General features: G+C 44.5%; 1 protein-coding gene across 2 annotated transcripts in view; it reads right to left on the bottom strand.

Annotated features, from left to right (window-relative positions):
- PNPLA7 (patatin like domain 7, lysophospholipase) overlaps positions 1-21,404 on the bottom strand; it is a 620,671-nt gene that overhangs the window by 229,640 nt on the left and 369,627 nt on the right. For both annotated transcript variants that reach the window (XM_077476726.1, XM_077476735.1), the window contains one exon: positions 11,525-11,600. In XM_077476726.1, coding sequence (XP_077332852.1) covers positions 11,525-11,600 — 76 coding nt within the window. The remainder of the gene's footprint in view (positions 1-11,524; positions 11,601-21,404) is intronic.

The raw sequence follows: 21,404 nt of genomic DNA, 5'->3' as shown, positions 1-21,404 counted from the left end.
GACTTGCAATCCACTGCACGTAATCTTAACATAGCTCACAGAATGGTGCTTTACAAGATAGATGACCAAGAGAATCGGAACAGAAGAAACAATATCCGCATCAGAGGACTGCCAGGGGCTAAAAAAGATGATGACCTTGCGGCCTCCATCCGTGGCATCTTTAACAGCCTCCTGGGTAACCCTGCTGATCACCCTCTTAAGCTTGACAGGGTGCATCGTGCTCTCCGCCTGCGCAACTTGTCCTCTGATATCCCCAGGGATGTCATCTGCCGGGTCCATTACTGTGAGGAAAAAACTCATAATGCGGAAAGCAAGAGAGGCAGATAGGCTTGAATTTGATGGAGTGGCCCTGGTCTTTCTTCCCCGACTTGGCCAGGGAGACCTTGGAACGGTGGAGAGCACTTAAACCAATCACAGAGAAGCCTCAATTAACTACAGATGGGGATCACCTTCAGCGCAGTTGATGATCAATGGTGTGCTTAGTGAACCTTTCTATCTGCATAACGGAACCCGTCAGGGCTGTCACCTCTCCCCCATCCTCTTTGCACTATCCTCAGAACCCTCTTTAGTGATGGTAGACAATGACCCCAACATTCACGGTATCAAAATAGGAAGTTTGGAGCATAAAAATGCTGCGTACGCCGACGACCATCCTCTTTTACGTCCAACTGCTTATTACTCTCCCCGACCTCATGTCTGCCTTTACTAAATTCGGAACAATAAAATGAATCTCACTAAATCGGAAATCTTAAACATATCGATTTCCCATAGCATGACCGCACTGTTGAAACCATCTTTCCCCTTTAGTTGGCAGCCTCATTCACTGAAATATCTAGGAATTCACCTCACCCCTAACTCAGCCTCCTTGTTTCGTAGGAACTATATCCCTTTGTTGAATTCAATTACAACAAATTTACAAATGTGGACCCAATTGGGTCGAATTAACATTGTGAATATGAACGTTTTGCCCAGACTGCTGTTCCCGTTCCAAATGATTCCTCACACGATTCCCCCTGGGTTCTTTAAGCTGGTGCAATCTATAATATGCAGATATGTCTGGAACCGTAAAAGACAGAATCGCTTATAAATGGCTAATCAAACCAAAAAAGGATGGAGGCTTAGTGATCCCGGACTTTAAACGCTATACGCCCTATAAACCCTTTAAACGCCCTATAACTCTCCACTTATGTAATTGACTGGTCATGATTACTATCTGCCGGGGGAACATTGACCCTAGATTCAGCAATTGGATCTCCGACACTCCTCTAATGCTACACCAAGTGGCTATGGCCACAGGTATCCTACCGATATCCACATTACTACCAATGACAGCGATCTCATTTATGAACCAATGGAAGTATCACCAACTCCCGAAATTTGTTAAGTCTCTCCCTCACCCACTGCGGTCAGGAACAGATCTGAACCCAGTGGAGAGTATACTTGTTGGGGACCAACCAACTGATAAACCCATTTCGTACTTTTATCAAGCTCTATTGACTCTATGCCCTGTGGCTCAGCAAACCCTCCTAGCCAAATGGGAACAGGAATTCCAAAGTTCACTATAGGACATTCAACGTTCTACAATACTTCAATTATCACATATCTCCTCCATCACCTTGAGAGCAGCAGAAGTAAACTATATATTACTGACAAAGTGGCACTACAACCCAGTAGTGCTCCACAAAACTGTTCACCACCTTCTAGTAAAAACTTATTGCACAAAAAAACAAAAACAAAACAAAACTTTTTTTTTTTTTTGTTTAGCAAAAAAAAAAACAACCCAGCGGTGATCAAATACCACCAAAAGAAAGCTCTATTTGTGGGAACAACATGATAAAAAAAATCTATTGGTTACAACGTAGCATGACCATGCAAATTGTCAAAGTGCGACAGCACTGAAAGCTGAAAATTGGTCTGGGCAAGAATTGGGGAAGTGTCCAGTATTGAAGTGGGTAAAGAAGGGTTAGGTTATTAAGAAAAAAAAGCAAGCATTGAACATCTTACAGAGCACTGTTCAATCCATCATCCAAAAATGGAAAGAGTATTGCACAACTGCAAACTTACTAAGACATGGCCGTCCCCCTAAACTGACAGGCCAGGCAAGGAGCATTAATCAGAGAAGCAACCAAGAGGCCAATGGTAACTCTTAAAGGAGCTGCAGAGATCCACAGCTCAGGTGGGAGAATCTGTCCACAGGACAACTATTAGTCGTGCACTCCACAAATCTGTCCTTTATGGAAGAGTGGCAAGAAGAAAGGCATAAAAAGTCCCATTTGCAGCTTGTAAGAAGCCATGTGGGGGACACAACAAACATGTGGAAGAAGGTGCTCTGGTCAGATGAGACCAACATTTAACTTTTTGGCCTAAAAGTAAAACACTATATGGCATAAAATGAATACTACACATCACCCTAAATACACCATGAAACATGGTGGTGGCAGTATCATGTTGTGGAGATACTTTTCTTCAGCAGCGACAGGGAAGTTGGTCAGTTTATGGGAAGATGGATGGAGCCAAATACAGGGCAATCTTAAACGAAAACATGTTAGAGTTTGCAAAAGATTTAAGACTGGGGCGGAGGTTCACCTTCCAGCAGGACAATGACCCTAAACATACAGCCAGAGCTACAATAGAATGGTTTTGATCAAAACATATTCATGTGTTAGAATGGCCCAGTCAAAGTTCAGACCTAAATCCAATTGAAAATCTGTGGCAAGACTTTATTTATGTGTAAAAGATTTTGAAAACTATTTATCGTTTTCCTTCCACTTCACAATTATGTGCCACTTTGTGTTGGTCTATCACATAAAATCCCAATAGAATACATTTACATTTTCGGTTGTAACATGAGAAAATGTGGAAAAGTCCAAGGGGTATGAATACTTTTTCAAGGCACTGTATTTCAGGAGGAATTCTAGACAAAATGGTAAAACTTTAAAAGTACTGCTTAAGCACAATCAATATTTCTAAATGTTCTATACAACATAACACATATTTACTTCTTGAACTCAATTGCACTTTAATAGACAAGATGGTTGGAAGATGTACCGTATTTATCGACGTATAACACGCACTTTTTTCCCCCTAAAATCAAGGGGAAATCGGGGGTGCGTGTTATAGGCTGATCACCCGCCCTGCCTAAACTTTTCTGCCGCTCTCTAGCGGCTTTTTAAGTACGAGTGCGGCCGAAAATAGGCGAGAAGGGCCAAAAATAGCCGAAAGCCACCGAGAACGAGCGCTGCCGAGATACACAGGACATCTGCTCTGTATCTCGGCTGCGCCAATTTTAAAATGGCAAGGAGACAAGCATGCAAGGCTGCAATGCAATGCAAGGCTGCAAATGACACTGACAAGGTTGCATTGATGGGCATTTAAATGTAAGTTTTCTTCCTCAAACTCCCCCCCCCCAAACTTGGGGTGCATGTTATAGGCCGGCGTGTGTTATATGCCGATAAATACGGTACTTACTATGAAATAAAATGCAAAGGAACATTTTTTTTTTAAATCTCTCTAGTTTTAACAAATAAATGAACCAATTTATATGTTTAATAAGTAGGGCTGAAGGACAATTACCATTTCTCGATGTTCCCGATAACATACCACTTATTAACTTTTTGAATTCAGGTCCACTTTATTAGATGAAATGGTTAGGAAAAAAATACTTCCTATTAAAACAGCCAAAATATAATTTTTGCTTCTGAAATCCCCTTGGAATTACAATAGGATTGTTGTACTCACTGTAAAATCCTTTAGATCTATCATACTTTTTTGCAGTTCTATCCCCTTTGAGAAAAGTGCTTGTAGTATTTTGTCCCATGTTTCTGAGTGTTTTCCAACCTTAGTTATGTGGTCCAACCTATCCTTCCTTCCCTCCTGCCATGGTCGATCCAACAACAGCTATGAGGGCGATGGCTGTTTACATGGCTGCAGCTGGTCTTGGCTGTGATAATTTCCCATAAAACAGCAACGGCAAGAGGACTGCAGGGTGGAAGGATGTACCACCATTGCTGCAGTTAATCAGCAAACACTACAAACAGCATTGGTAGAAGCAATGGGCTATTGCTCTAATTGTGTGTACTGCATCAATAAGAGCCTAAATGTTGTTCTTAATTCTGGAATAAGAACAGTAGACTGCGATTCCTATGGGGCGAGCTCATCAGTCAGGGGCTGGAGCAATTTAGAATCAGACAAAGTCTATGTGTCAGTGCCATTAAAGCAATCAGTAAATCAAAAATCTAAAAGGGGGCTCCCGGATTCCGATAAGTCCCCCGCCTGCAGGCCCTTGTCCTCATCAACATGGGGACAAGGTGCTTCAGGTGGGGGGGCTATTATGGACTTTGGGGGGACCCCCATGCCGTTTTTCGGCGTAGGGGTTACCCTTAAAACCCATGCCAGGCGATGGGGCTTGCAAGGTGTCAATCTCGCCGATGGAGGTGGTGACATTGATTTCCTTCACTAGTCCCGTCGTACCTGAAGCCACGTTCAAAATAAACGGACTTTAGTCGGTGTGTGGGCTAGTCCGTTCATTTGGAAAGTCCGGCGGACTAGCACACAGGTGAGCGGATTGTCCGCCATAAAGCCGAGTCCGGCGGACAATTTTGAGTCAAGTCTTCTTTCAAAGTTCCGCTAGTGCCCAAACACGGTCGAATTGACCGCTGGACTAATTCTGCCAGACAGTCTGATCGTGTGTATGCGGTATTCCACAGCGTTGACCCCCTTCTCCATTGTAGGAACTGACTGGAAAGGCATCCATTAACCTGTCATTTGATGTAAGCCCATTGTCATTTTATGTAAATGACGTAGCTCTGGGTGTTCAGCCCAACCAATATACTCACAAAGTGAGTGTTCAGAGGCATGGCAAGCTCTGAGGCAAGGCCAGTAGCTCTCAACCTGGAAAGCGTTCCACTGCTAAGTTTTACCAAAACAAAGTCTGAAAAGTGCCCCACCTGGAACCCAGTGCCTGAAGATCACTTCCAGGCAGACGCCATGCTGCCCAGTTCAGCAAAGTCTGGATGTAGTATTTAAAAGGCCAGTTTGAGGACAACATTGCAAGCTAGCTGCAATCAGAGAGCCAAGTTCTAGCACTGATGACAATTAAAGAATATAAAAAAAAAAAACAATCCTAGCAAAAATCAGGCTGGTCTTTAGACATCCAGCCTCATAGGACACTAATAACAAAGTGAGGCATGCTTGTAGAAAGAGAGGTTATCCTGTTTTTTTTTTTATTGGCAGTGTTCAATCCTCCTGTATATTATAGCCCAAAGTATAAAGACTTCTTATGGCCCTGGCTGAAAAAGAAACAACTTTATATACTGAAAGCTGCAATTTCCTTCTCTGTCCCACCATCAGCGTGCTAATCAAATATTCAAAGAAGACACTTGCATGCCTTTATTTTAGTTAGAGCCAGTGCTGTTATCGCTGGTTCTCTGGGCTATTCTATGCATGCAGGCTGATCATTGCAGCATCCTGCTTCAGTACTCATCTCACAAACCCTCAGCACTGATGCAAGTGGTGGGCTGGCTCTTGATGGGTGTGTGTCATTCTGGAGAAGTGAGCATTCCTAGGCAGACTCCATTTGCATGCAGACCACCCTAGGTAACGCCCACAGGTCATGCTATGCCTCCATGGTTGAAAAAACTAAAATCCTATAAAATTAAAAGGGGCGAGCTAGGGACAGTAAGGCTGGAAAGGAAAGGGTTAGATGATGCTTGACATTCTTCAGCAAGGAAATGATGCAGGCTCTACCTGACTTGCATCAGCTTCTAATGCACACTTTCAAAGGTTGCAGTGTGTAGTGAAATCAGAGTAAGAAATTGGGTAAAGGAGTGGAGCCTGTACAATTGTGTGAAACTAACGGTAAGGATGAAGTTGAGCTTTAATAAACAAGGTATAATAAGGAGCTAAAAACAAGAGGCAAAGATCAGCTGGGATGCAGACCATACACATTTATGCCCCAACATATGCTGGCTAGTTGCGCTTTTCAGCCAGGCAGCAAACGGCGGAGTCTGCGCAAGGTAAGATGAGTCATCGAGTTGTAACCAAGGAAACATCCTGGTCAGGCTGATTACAGCCACTGACCGAGCACCGTCAGCAGGTTATGTGGAAAATCTTCAGCAGCCAAGAAAAGAGCGGCTTTACCCTCCGTAGTACAGAGCTCAGGAGACGCCATGTGAGGTCAAAGAAAGCTGCAGGGGTTGGGTTACGCTAATGATCCCCTGTGCCCAGTTTGTGAACTGCACTCCAGTTCCCTGTGCTGCTCCTATAATCTCTTTTATTACAAATGATTTTTAATATCTTTAGATGCTCATAGCAGTTAAACATGCAGCCAGTTTGTTATCAGTCAGCTGTAAAGATCGAAAGCCTAGTAAAAAAAAAAAATGGTGCTGCCATATTAAATATATTTATTCTCTAACCTGGACTACTAAGAGCAACCAGATGATCATGGTGCGTTAACAGCTTTCGGGGGCCAATTCTGATATGTTTCTATTTAACAATAAACTCCAGCCAAAACAAAAGCCAATCAAGCCACAAAATGCATTCAACAGCCTAGTCTCTACTTTTCATCTCCTGTCACAAAACTAATCCTAGTCTCTACTTTCCATCTCCTGTCACACGACTAATCCTCCACGGCTTTGCATTTTCTGTCACACGACTAATCCTAATCACGACTTTCTATCTCCTGTCACACGACTAATCCTAGTCTCTACTTTCCATCTCCTATCACACGACTAATCCTAGTCTCTACTTTCCATCTCCTATCACACGACTAATCCTAGTCTCTACTTTCCATCACACGACTAATCCTAGTCTCTACTTTCCATCTCCTATCACACGACTAATCCTAGTCTCTACTTTCCATCACACGACTAATCCTAGTCTCTACTTTCCATCACACGACTAATCCTAGTCTCTACTTTCCATCACACGACTAATCCTAGTCTCTACTTTCCATCACACGACTAATCCTAGTCTCTACTTTCCATCACCTGCCACACGACTAATCCTAGTCTCTACTTTCCATCACCTGTCACACGACTAATCCTACTCTCTACTTTCCATCTACTGTCACGCAACTAATCCTAATCACGACTTTCCATCTCATGTCACACGACTAATCCTAGTCTCTATTTTCCATCTCCTGTCACGTGATTAATCCTAATCATGGCTTTCCATCTCCTGTAACATGACTAATCCTCCACGGCTTTCCATCTTCTGTCACACAACTAATCCTACTCTCTACTTTCCATCTCCGGTCACACGACTAATCCTAATCATGACTTTCCCTCTCCTGTCACACGACTAATCCTAGTCTCTACTTTCCATCTCCTGTCACAAGACTAATCCTAGACTCTACTTTCAATCTCCTGTCACAAGACTAATCCTAGTCTCTACTTTCCATCTCCTGTCACACAACTAACCCTCCACGGCTTTGCATTTTCTGTCACACGACTAATCCTTATCACGACTTTCTATCTCCTGTCACACGACTAATCCTAGTCTATACTTTCCATCTCCTGTCACAAGACTAATCCTAGTCTCTACTTTCAATCTCCTGTCACAAGACTAATCCTAGTCTATACTTTCCATCTCCTGTCACACGACTAATCCCAGTCTCTACTTTCCATCTCCTGTCACATGACTAATCCTAGTCTCTACTTTCCAACTCCTGTCACACAACTAATCCTAATCACAACTTTCCATCTCCTGTCACACAACTAATCCTAGTCTCTACTTTTCAACTCCTGTCACACAACTAAACCTAACCATGACTTTCCATCTCCTGTCACACAACTAATCCTACTCTCCATCTCCTGTCACACGACTAATCCTAGTCTCTACTTTCCATTTCCTGTCACATGACTAATCCTAATCATGGCTTTCCATCTCCTGTCACACAACTAATCCCAGTCTTTACTTTCCATTTCCTGTCACACGACTAATCCTAGTCTCTACTTTCCATCTCCTGTCAAAAGACTAATACTAGTCTCTACTTTCCAACTCCTCTCACACAACTAACCCCAATCACGACTTTCCATCTCCTGTCACACAACTAATCCCAGTCTTTACTTTCCATCTCCTGTCACATGATTAATCCTAATCATGATTTTCCATCTCCCGTCATACGACTAATCCTAGTCTCTACTTTCCATCTCCTGTCACATGACTTATCCTCCACGGCTTTCCATCTTCTGTCACACAACTAATCCTAGTCTCTACTTTCCAACTCCTGTCACACAACTAATCCTAACAATGACTTTCCATCTCCTGTCACACAACTAATCCTACTCTCTACTTTCCATCTCCTGTCACATGACTAATCCTAATCACTACTTTCTGTCTCCTGTCACTCTAACTAATCCAGACATTCCAACCTGCAAAAACGAATTTCAGTGAGGTGGGAGTGGCTTAAATTGTGCTACATATTGAGCGTGGCTTAAATGGGGTGTGGTTTTATAGAGTCTGAGATGAATTATAGTGCAGAATGTAGTAATGTCTTTTTAAATGCTTTTTGGGGGGAGGGGGCAGTGTTGGTAGGGCAGGGGGGTGGTGTCAGTAGACACGGTGGGGAGCTGGAGGATAGAGGGAACAGTCGGGGATGATTGGTGCAACAGGAGGAACAGCTGTGATCACCCCTATAGCTTTTTAGCCGACAGCCGTGGGAGGGGGAGAAGGAGAAGCAGATGTCAGCTATACAGGGAGAGAAGGAGACGCAGTTGTCCCTCCTGCTGCACCAATCATCCCTGACTGTGAACCAGGGGACCATCCAGAATCAGCCCTGCAGCAGGGATATCGGGGCACCACTTTCGGGTGTCCGGGAGCCGCCCTGACGTCTGTTAATCCTAGTCTCTACTTTGCACCTACTGGACATGGTCACTAAACAGTAACAGCATGGTCACAGCAAATAAACTGCTATAAATATGCACTCATTTGTCAGTACATGTGCACGCAAAGGCTGACAAAGGTGGGCATTACATTTACAAATTACCAGCAATGTCATATTGGACTCCAGGTTTAATTGAGCCGATCCATTTTACCTTGAAGTGAAGAGCAGCTTGCCTTAAATCTTAATAAGTGATAGAAATGTAGCAGTCCCGATCCGGAAAGTCGACATGAGTGATGACATCATCCCATCCTGATTCCATCCTACGCATTTCATCAAAACATGATGTGATCAAAGGCTCCTGATGAGGTCAAGCTTTGACTAAATGTGCAGGAAACAGTCAGGACATGGTGACGTCATAACACATGTTGTTGTCTTTGCAGATCAGGACTGCTGCTGCTTTTCGGACAGATAAGCGCTACTGATTTGAATTAATGTGACCGATTTTTACCATTTTTAAATTAAAGAAGCATCATCGGTTTTACACTATTGTGGGCATTGGTTGCTATTACAAGAGGGATATCTATTACTGAATGTGCCCACTGAAGAGTTGCGCAGGATCTTTGGCTTTTCATGCTTGTCATGACCACTCTGTAATGGGGGTGTCTTGATACTTTGGTAATCTCTTATTTTTCACTTGGGCACCAAGATGTAGCAGGCTGGGAGTCATGGAATTTGTGGAGTGTTTACTAACATACTAAGATCTTCACCGATTTTTATATGATCATTACTGGGACTTGTTTTGTCACCTGAATACATGCACGGATCTGATTTTTGTGTTTTATGTGTTCACTAAACCTGTGAAAACCACATACAGGTTTTCAATTATTGTCTAATTTAGAATTTTAGGGGTGTATTCACGTGTCATTCAACGCATGCATACAGACGCGCATTTTTGGGTTAGAACGTTGTAATTTTTTGTGTCGTGTTATTGATACACAGGTAATTTACATTAGGAGATTTAGTGCTGCCTATTTAATACATACAGCACAAAGTTACTTGTCTTTATATCCCGTATAGCTTTTCACACCACCGGGAGCATAGAGAGAAAACGATACAACACATTATCTGAGATGGATTGTGAAACACTCCTGTTTCACTCATGGGGCAGCGATGATGCTTGGTGATAGACCCAGTGTTGACACACAGGGGTAGGTTGAGAATTCTAAGCTTGTGTAAGCTCCAAGTCATGAGCTTACATGGGTCTTTCGCTCTTAGTTCTTGGGAGCTAAATAGAGCAGTAGGGGACCAAAAAGTTTACGGTATATGTGAATATATGCTGCTGGGGAGGGGAGACGTTAGGTGAACCTGTTGCTTTGCTCTATACAAATTAGTGCTATTAGATTCAATAGAGGCTGGCTCTTTTCTAGAGAAAAGTAACACATTGTATAAAGGTCTGCCAATCATATCTGCAATTTTCTTTGTGAAATACAAAAGAATTATGTAGATAAAACTTTGTAATTTTTTCCTTTTGTTATGTAATTATGGCTGTTATTTACTAACATTGATAATGCATTTATGTATACTTGTCTTACAATGTGTTCCTTTTATGTTGTGGATACATTGTAAGCTTTAAAAGTAACATGACTGGAAAAAAATCTAATACCACAAAACAGACTCTGACACTGGATTTATGAATGGTGGGTGCAGCTCTGATTCAAAGCAGAAATTTAAGGACTCTTAGGATGTTGGCGTCTCCAGGTGCACCAAAACACCTGGTGGCTTTAAAAGGAAAGTAGGTATTTCACTTCAGCACTACTGACAGGCTATGTAGTTAACTATGACATGTGCTCTTTATGACAATAAGACCCCTTTCACACTGGGGCGTTTTTCAGGCGCTTTAGCGTTAAAAAAAGCGCCTGTAAAGCGCTTGAAAGAAGCCTCATCTGCAGTCCCAATGTGAAAGCCCAAGTGCTTTAAGAACCCTTTCACAATGTCAGCGCCCGAAAAACGCTCATAAAGCGCCGCTGAAACTAGCAGCACTTTACCAGCGTTTTTCGAGCGTTATTGGGGCGCTTTTAACCCCTGCTAGTGGCCAAATAAAGGGTTAAAAGCGCCCACAAAACGCTGCTGCCAATAGCGTTTTTCAGGCGTTTTCAGGCGCTTCCCATTGATTTCAATGGGAAGGGGCGCTTTATTCACCGCTCCAAAAGCTCTGCAAAGAAGCTGCTTGCAGGACTTTTTTTGACGCCCTGCCAGCGCAGCGCCTTGGTGTGAAAGCACTCGGGCGTTTACATTGGGATTGCAGTTGCAGCTTCTTTCAGGCGTATTTTTTAACGCTGAAGTGCCTGAAAAACGCCCCAGTATGAAAGGGATCTCGGTGTGAAAGCACTCGGGCTTTTACATTGGGATTGCAGTTGCGGCTTCTTTCAGGCGTATTTTTTAACGCTAAAACGCATAAAAAACGCCTGAAATACGCCCCAGTGTGAACGGGGACTAAAGGAAAAAACCCTACAAGCATATCAAGATGCAGATTCTGGACCTCCGCAAAGTTAGCTCTGTCCTGTTTGTCACCCCTGTATGTCCGGCAGTTTATGATGTTCATGAATGCTGATGACAATGGAAGGATTAGACTCAGCTGGCATACAGCCACATTCCTAAACAATTAACAAACTGCGATCCTGCTCAAGCTCAAATTCTCACCTGTAAGGGGCCCATTGACCTGCTGCAGGCTGCCAAGAATCTTCTCTCCAAGCAGATGAATGAGCCGGGTTACCACCTGGATGGGGACAAATCTGTGAATTAATTTCTGGAAGAACTATGCCAATCCACCATATGCTCATCAATCAAGGCACTAATAGCATGGAACACTTGTGCAAAGCGGCGAGTATTGATTTTCCATGCATTTGGATAATTGAGTTTCTTCTGAAATATCTTTTACAGTATGCTCCTAGAAAGGGCTATGTACAGTAAAATTATATTAACCCTGTACTACAAGGCTGTATTCAGGTAAAAAAGAACAAAGGAAGGAAATGTGTAGCTAGTTTGATCTGTGGTGTAGTTACCTGGAGTCACTTGGGTGTAATGGAAAAAAGTCCTGATCTTTTCCCCCTGTGCCATGCTGGGACTTTTGGGTCCCTTAAGATGGCCAAACATGTTTTAATGTGATTATATGATTACTTTTACATTCGCCAACAAATATGTACTGGAATAGCTTACCTGATAGAGTATAACATGAATGGATTGTTTAAGAAAGCTCTCTCACTACACTGTTGTTCGGTAAAAGTAATTATACAGTCGGGTGGCAGCGTGTGTGTGATTGACTTAACAGCTAACATTTAGTTGGTTTGTGGTTCATTCACTGGGTTTACTTGGTATGTCCTCATGTTCACACCCTTCTTGGTTTGGGTATGTGGGTTCTGTCATCTAGTACTTTTACTCTCCACCTGGCCTGTTGACACTATTACATGCCTCTTCAGACTGTAGGCCTTCATTCTGCCCATGGGCGCATCTCTCTCTCATATATATATATATATATATATATATATATATATATATATATATTTACACAATCTTTTTCACAGAAATCCGATGGAACTGTCATACAGTCTGTACTGATATTTAATTGTGAATTAAATTGGGAACAACACCTCTACTGATGCCGCTTGTATCACTCCTTTGTGCCTCAGTGCAACCGTGGATTTGCGGCCACAGCTCCCCGGGATGTTAATTTCCCACGGTATCTTCAGCCATTAACACTATATCCTGTATATCCAATTTATATGTAGGTAAGAGTGCATGTACAATATTCCATTCCTCCTCTGTTCTTTTTCCCCCTTGTGTCAACCATCTGTTCACTCTGCATTATTTGTCCCACTATAGATCTATTCATTTTGTTATTGCTCCTGATGCGTAGACATCTCCACAAAAACCATAGAACCCCAGCCTTATGCTACATCATCGCAATCATGCAATTTTGAGGCTGATCAAAATGGATTTTTATCATCAATTATTATCACCATTAACATAATTATGTTCATTATGAATTGGAACAATTTTACTATACTATATTTATGTAATTATTACCATTATACTGTGACTCATGTTGTCATTATGTACAATAAACTGTTAAGGTGTTACCTTTGTTTATCATGCTAGCTTTAATATCCTATATATATGTGTCTGGAATCTATAAACATGTGATTGCAAATTTAATTTTCTTAGCCGTGCTTCATATAAAGTCCCAATCACCCCCCCCCCCTCTTTTAACAGCTAGAAAGCAACAAATATTCCAACACTGATGAAAGAAAATCTGACAAAATTCGCTTTATTCAATTTTTACTTTGAAAAAAAAAAAACAATTAACATTACTATTTAACAAAGCTAATCCCATTATAAATTACTTTTACTGCTTATATTAAATTCCTTTTTTTAAATTATTTTGAGCGGCACTGAAACAGTCTTGGTGTCTAGGTTGCCATAGAGACAAAAACCAAAGTAAGGTCACCAAAGTAAGAATTGTGAGGCCCAGATGTAACAGGATATATATAAGGTTTAAGTGCCACCCTAGAAAGTATTAAAATCCCTGTATGCTTTTTTTCCCCTAGTAGTGATTTACAGGCACAGAGTTAATGAGCACATATAGCCTAAAACAGCATTACTGCGTGATCGGAGTATACGAGAGAAACAGCCAGAGAGAGACTAAGGTATAAAAAGAAAGAAGGAAATAAGAAAGTAACATCGAAGAGAAAGAGAGAGATAGAAAGAATGAGAGATAATATAAAGAAAGAAAAAAAAAAAAAAGAGAAAGCGAAAGACAGAGAAAAAAAAAAAGAAGACAGAGAGAAAGATAGAAAGATGGAAAGAAAGAAAGACAGAAAGACAGAACAAAAGAAAGAAAACAAAAAACAGAGGAAGAAAAACTATGGAAAGGAAAATGAGAAGGAATAAAAAAGGAAAATGAAAGTATATCTAAAGCCAAAACTCGTTTTAACCCCATTTTCGAAGCATTGTGCTAAACCCGTCAGATTTTTAATTGTTGAATGTGTTCCTGCTGGTAGATTTTCACCTTCTCTGTGTCCTATTGTCAGAGTGACTGAGTGATGGGCAATTTTCTAGTGGGGACACCTGACTATCAGGAGCATTATCACCTGTCCAGCACTGGAAGTGAAGGGAAATGAGACAGAGAAAAAAAAAAGAAAAAAGAAATACAAACAAAAACAAAAGTAAAAGACAAAGAAATTGAGTACAAAACACAGAAGTGAAGGCCAGGAGGAGTGAAGAAGGGGGACACAGAACAGTAATAGGCATTTTCAGGTTATGTTATTAAAAAAAGGTTTTGTATTAGCAGGGCAGACAGTGTGTTAGAGGTGAACACGTACAGCCTGTAAAGGAAGATGGATAATATCTGTCTGTAGGTAGTGTCTCCAATCTTTGCTCTGTTTCAAAGCTGTGGCCGCCACCAGGATTTGTGACTTCCAGCTATGTTGGATGCTGCATACCCCGCTGTGCACTTTGTGACTTAGAGGTTGGCAGACGATCAGACATTTGATACACCTGGAAGTGTTGGATACAGTGGTGGATACAGTTCTGCAAGAGAGTCTAAACTTAATTGAAATCAGTGAATTTATTTGAAATGCCATTCTCTTTAAATATCTTCTTTATTTTTTATTAATTCTATATTTATGAGAAATCAGGAATTGGGTTCAGAAAAGAAGGCCGGAGTAAGTTCAGAATTTAGAATAGCAATGTAGACAACATTTTTGTACCCTCCTTTCTATTGTTTAACTGAAGCAGAGACAAATGAGGTCACCAACCTAGCTGTGCTGTCCTGCAGGGCTTTAAATCTCACAACTGGATACACAGAACTACATTCATCAGCTAGAATATATTTATTTCATTTGTGCGTTGAGGCGTGGCAGGCAGGATATGTAATTTCACAGCAAAAGTTGGTATTACTGTAGCAGTCATGAGACTTGTTAGTGTTACAAGGTCTCAGGTGTGAAGGAGGAGCAGATGTGTTAAATTTGGTGTTATCGCTCTCACTCTCTCAAACTGGTCACTGAAAGTTCAACATGGCACCTCATGGCAAAAACTCTCTGAGGATCTGAAAAAAAAAGAATTGTTGTTCTACATAAAGATGGCCTAGGCTATAAGAAGATTGCCAAGATCATACAGCAGTTTAACAGGACAGGTTCCACTCACAATAGGCTTCACCATGGTTGACCAAAGAAGTTGAGTGCACATGCTCAGCGTCATATCCAGAGGTTGTCTTTGGGAAATAGATGTACGAGTGCTGTCAGCATTGCTGCAATGGTTGAAGGGGCCTGTCAGTGCTCAGACCATATGTCGCACACTGCATCAAATTGGTCTGCATGGCTGTCGTCCCAGAAGGACTTCTAAAGGTGATGCACAAGAAATCGTGCAAACACTTTGCTGAAGACAAGCAGACTAAAGGACATGGATTACTGGAACCATGTCCTGTGGTCTGATGAGACCCAGATAAACATATTTAGTTCAGATGGTGTCAAGTGTGTGGGGCAGCAACCAGGTGAGGAGTACAAAGAAAAGTGTGTCTTGCCTACAGTCAAGCATGGTGCTAGTAGTGTCATGGTCTGGGGCTGCATGAGTGCTGCCGACACTGAGGAGCTACAGTTCATTGAGGGAACCATGAACGCCAACATGTACTGTAACATACTGAAGCAGAACATGATCCCCCTCCCTTCAGAAACTGGCTGCAGGGCAGTATTCCAACATAATGACCCCAAACACACTTCCAAGATGACCACTGCTTTGCTAAAGAAGCTAAGGGTAAAGGAGATGGACTGGCCAAGCATGTCTTCAGACCTAAACCCTATTAAGCTTCTGTGGCACATTCTCAAATGGAAGTTCTCTAACATCCACCAACTCCATGATGTCCTCACGGAGAAGTGGAAGAGGACTCCAGTGGCAACTTGTGAAGCTCTGGTGAACTCCATGGTCAAGAGGGTTAAGGCAGTGCTAGAGAATAAAGGTGGCCACACAAAAAATTGAAATTTTGGGCCCAATTTGTACATTTTCACTTAGGAGTGTAAAAGTATTTGTAGTCAGAGTCTTCAAGCGGGAAATGTGATACTCCTAAGAACCAAGGCCTGAGGTGTGCCTTGGCCTAACTGGTCAGTATGCCTGAAAAGAGGGCATACCCTGAATGTAAGAATAAGAACAACATGCTATGAGAATGTAAGAAAACTGGGGAACGGGTGGGTGGGAGACAACACTGGCCCTGGCGGAGGAGGAGGTTTAAATAGCCCACACTGGCCCTGGCGGAGGAGGAGGTTTAAATAGCCCTCTCAGGCTCCTCCTACAAATACGGCCAGCCTTTCAACTTGTAGTCAGAGTCTTCAAGCGGGAAATGTGATACTCCTAAGAACCAAGGCCTGAGGTGTGCCTTGGCCTAACTGGTCAGTATGCCTGAAAAGAGGGCAAAAAGACACAAAATTTAGGTGAAGAAGGGAAGGTAATGAACCATCACGGATAAAGGTGTGCTCTCGGATGGCAGCAGTGCGTATCCAGCAAGTAACCGGAAAGTATTCGCTGTGGCAAACTAACACACCGACTCCTGACTTGGTGATGAGAAGGAACCCCCTATCGAACCTGCGACACTACCCCGAACCCAACTGAACATCCCCTGAAAGATTGAATTGAGCCTGATGCCCGCGACATCCAGACCCGAAAATGAACTGCTCGTGAAATGAGAGGATACGCGAGAGGAAAGGAACAAGGCCTGGCCCGAGGAACCCCTGCAAATGATAGCGAAATACCTCAATGAACACCAGTGAAATAGCCCAGAGACATACCCCCACCCCCCAAGAGGGTAAGTGGCAAAAAGACCACTAGTAGGAGTGCAAAAGCTGGATACCTGATGGATGTGATGGAGTAAGCAGAAAGGCCGATGTACCATGGCAATAATATTGTCAAACATGGAGAAACCATGCCGGACACAGGACCCTGGTCCCACCGTATACGATCGAACAGCTGAGTCAGAATCCTGAACCAAGGAGGGCCAGACTACCTCCCGGGGGAATAGTCCCATAGCATGATACAGACATAACCAAGCCCCCCCCCTACTTGGAACAAGCTGGGGATCGGAAAGAATGACTGGACTGATGTCCCCAAGTAGAACTCCAGGCAATATGTTAGACAAGATCAGAGCCAAGAGTGGAATCCAGAATCATGACATCTGCCCAACCTACCACCCAAGGACCGTCACGGGGGCGTGGCTTAGCACACACCCCGAGAGACTATACATCCCTGGGTGGTAACCAGGGCCTCAACACAACAGGACGTTACCATGAAGAAAAATGCGACTGCTTCTGACCCAAGGGTGATCCCAGTGGTGAAATGACATCAGCACCAATCAACTAGCCCCCAACAATAGCCGGGCTGAAAGAAGTGAGTGCAAGCATGGTTGATATCGGTATGGATGCCAAGACGGCCCAACCTGACACACAAACTAGAGAAATGACAGACAACCAGACATGAGAACAACAATACCCCCCTACCTAACTAAGAATGAAACATGAGCAGAAAAGACAAGACCACTGCGCGTAAAATGAACCTGACGACGGACCCCCCCCCCACATGTAAGTGGTAAGTGAGCCTGAGTAACCTGCAGCGCAGAGACAGGTAATTAACTGAAAACTCAGGGCTAGTGTACCCACAGGCCGTGGTGGGTAGTCGTATAGATGTGGTGAATGAACATGCAACGTATGACGTATGGTATACGGGCGAGAAGATTGCGGACAACAATCAATTAACAAACAAAAACCTCAGCCCGTATGGATCTATAGACGTGACAGATCCTGACGTGTGAGCCCTAGCTACCTGACCTAGGCACAAAACATGACACAGACACAATGGGACATGACAATCAACAAAGACAAAAGACTACCAGAGTATGCCATGTGTGAACGACGCCCCTCTGAGAAACTCTGAGACTGAAATACTATGACAGACATGCTGGCAGCAACACAAAGACAGAAACGCAGAGACAGAAACGCTGAGACAGAAACGCAATATGCCATGATGAAAAACACCATGACAGAAAAACGCTGAAACTTAATGCTGATGCAGAAACGCAATGACAGCAACAACCAAGACTGAAATGCTGAGGCATAAATGCAATGCCAGAAATCCTGGGGCAGAAATGCTATAACAGAAAAACTGAGACAGCGACGCAACAGCAGAATCCTGGCCAGAAATGCAATGCCCAAAAACACGCTGAGACTGAACGCTGAGACAGAAATGCAAAGACAGAAATCCTGAGGCAGAAACGCAATGACCGAAATGCTACGACTGAATGCCGAGCCAGAACACTGAGACTGAACGCTGAGCCAGAAAAAATTGGTGCAGAACACTATGACAGAAAAACTGGGGTAGAGACGCAAAGACAGAAAGCTTGGGCATAATGCTAGGACAGAAAAGCTGGGAAGCATGCTGGGGCGTCCCCCTGTGACAGAAATGCCGGGGCGGACTACTGTGACCGAAATCCTGGGGTGAAACACTGACAGAAATCCAGGGGCAGAACGCTATGACAGAAATCCAGGGGCAGAACGCTATGACAGAAATCCAGGGGCAGAACGCTATGACAGAAATCCAGGGGCAGAACGCTATGACAGAAATCCAGGGGCAGAACGCTATGACAGAAATCCAGGGGCAGAACGCTATGACAGAAGTCCTGGGGCAGAACGCTATGACAGACATGCCGGACAGAACGCTATGACAGTAATGCTGGACAGAAAACTGGACAGAACACTATGATGGAAATGCTGGACGGAACGCTATGACGGAAATGCTGGACAGAAACGCTGTGACGGAAATGCTGGACAGAACGCTGTGACGGAAACACTGGACAGAACGCTGTGACGGAAACGCTGGACAGAAACGCTGTGATGGAAATGTTGCACAGAACGCTGTGACGGAAAAGCTGCACAGAACGCTGTGACGGAAAAGCTGCACAGAACGCTGTGACGGAAAAGCTGCACAGAACGCTGTGACAGAAATGCTGGACTGAATGCTATGACAGAAGTCCTGGGGCAGAACGCTATGACAGGCATCCAGGGGCAGAAACGCTATGACAGACATGCCGGACAGAACGTTATGACAGTAACGCTGGACAGAAAAACTGGACAGAACACTATGACGGAAATGCTGGACAGAACGCTGTGATGGAAATGCTGGACAGAACGCTGTGACGGAAATACTGGACAGAACGCTGTGACGGAAATGCTGGACAGAACGCTGTGACGGAAATGCTGGACAGAACGCTGTGACGGAAATGCTGGACAAAGCGCTGTGACGGAAATGCTGGACAGAACGCTGTGACCGAAAAGCTGGACTGAACGCTGTGACCAAAATGCTGGACTGAACGCTGTGACAGAAATGCTGGACTGAACGCTGTGACAGAAATGCTGGACTGAACGCTGTGACAGAAATGCTGGACAGAACGCTGTGACAGAAATGCTGGACAGAACGCTGTGACGGAAATGCTGGACAGAACGCTGGGACGGAAATGCTGGACAGAACGCTGTGACGGAAATGCTGGACAGAACGCTGTGACGGAAATGCTGGACAGAACGCTGTGACGGAAATGCTGGACAGAACGCTGTGACCGAAAAGCTGGACTGAACGCTGTGACCAAAATGCTGGACTGAACGCTGTGACAGAAATGCTGGACTGAACGCTGTGACAGAAATGCTGGACTGAACGCTGTGACAGAAATGCTGGACAGAACGCTGTGACAGAAATGCTGGACAGAACGCTGTGACGGAAATGCTGGACAGAACGCTGGGACGGAAATGCTGGACAGAACGCTGTGACGGAAATGCTGGACAGAACGCTGTGACGGAAATGCTGGACAGAACGCTGTGACCGAAAAGCTGGACAGAACGCTGTGACCAAAATGCTGGACAGAACGCTGTGACGGAAATGCTGGACAAAACGCTGTGACGGAAATGCTGGACAAAACGCTGTGACGGAAATGCTGGACAGAACGCTGTGACGGAAATGCTGGACAGAACGCTGTGACGGAAATGTTGCACAGAAACGCTGTGACGGAAAAGCTGGACTGAACGTTGTGACCGAAATGCTGGACAGAACGCTGTGACCGAAAAGCTGGACAGAACGCTGTGACAGAAATGCTGGACTGAACGCAATGACAGAGAAAGCTGGACAGAGAGCCATGACGGAAAATGCTGAACAGAACACCATGACGGAAAAAGCTGACTGAAAACAAGTGTAGATTTAATCTCTAAACACTTATGCTCTACGCGTCTAGTGTGATTGTGGCGTTTATATTTCCTCTCCATAACCCTTGGAAGGTTCCTCTCTTATGCCATGTAGTGCATGGAAACCATGCCATCCCATACAGTAGCATATGTAAGTAACCAAATATCATGCTTAAATAATAAGCTTACATAGAACCCTCCATGGTTATCTTGCCATCCTGTTTTGTTTTATTTAATTATTTATTAATTTTTTTTCTTTTGCTTGCTTTTGGGGGGGGGGAGGGGAGAGACTGAGCCGAGGAAGTGGTGCGAGGAGATGGATGAACACCCCCCCCCCCCCATGAACACCGGGCGGCTGCGCACTGGCCACCCAGAGCTGAGGGGAGATCATAAGGTGGAGGATGACCGCTCACCCCCCTCCCCCCGGTGGGAATACCGGGGGGAGGGGGCGGGCTGCCTGCAGGAGTGCTGAGGGGAGAGTGTGGGTGGATGACGGAAGGACAGCCGAACATTCCCCCCCCCCCGCGGGAATACCGAGAGATGCGGGCGGGCGGGCTGCCTGCAGGAGAGCCGAGGGGAGAGTGTGGGTGAAGGACGGCCGATCACCCCCTCCCCCCAGCGGGAATACCGGGAGAAGCAGGCGGGCTGCCAGCATGAGAGCCGAGGGGAAAGTGTGGGTGAAGGACGGCCGATCACCCCCCTCCCCCGGCGGGAAACCGGGAGAAGTAGGCGGGCTGCAAGCAGGAGAGTTTAGGTGAAAGCGCAGGTGGAGGACGAAAATACGGCCGATCACCCCCCTCCCCCCGGCGGAAACACGGGGAGAAGCAGGGGGGCGACCCCCCAGATCTGCTGGCGGGGAAAGGCAGCTGACACACCCCCCCACCGGGAACACCGGGAGAAAGCAGGCGGGCGCCCCCCACGTGGTTGGATCAGTTTAGGAGAAAAGCTGGCGGGCACGCCAATACCACACCCCCGCACCCCGGGAGAACAGAAGGGGATCAGAGTGAAGAGGGGGTGGGTGACGGGCGGATGGTATCCTCGGTAGTGCCTCGCACCCCCCACCCCAACGTGACACGTGATTATCACTCAGCAAGAAGCCAGCAGTGTCGGCATCACCCAGAGATCCCGACAACACTGGCCCTGACGGAGGAGGTTTAAATAGCCCTCTCAGGCTCCTCCTACAAATACAGGCTGGCCTACGGCCAGCCTTTCAACTTAATCCCCTGCTGATTTTGTACATTTGCCCCCTGACAAAGAAATGATCAGTATATAATATTAATAGTCGGCTTATTTTAACAGTGAGAGACAGAATAACAAAA

The sequence above is a fragment of the Lithobates pipiens genome, unplaced genomic scaffold (assembly GCF_037356315.1).
Source record: "Lithobates pipiens isolate NorthernLeopardFrog02 unplaced genomic scaffold, aLitPip1_a1.2 Scaffold_1, whole genome shotgun sequence".
Lineage (NCBI taxonomy): Eukaryota > Metazoa > Chordata > Amphibia > Anura > Ranidae > Lithobates > Lithobates pipiens.
This window is presented reverse-complemented; position numbering and strand designations above follow the sequence as displayed.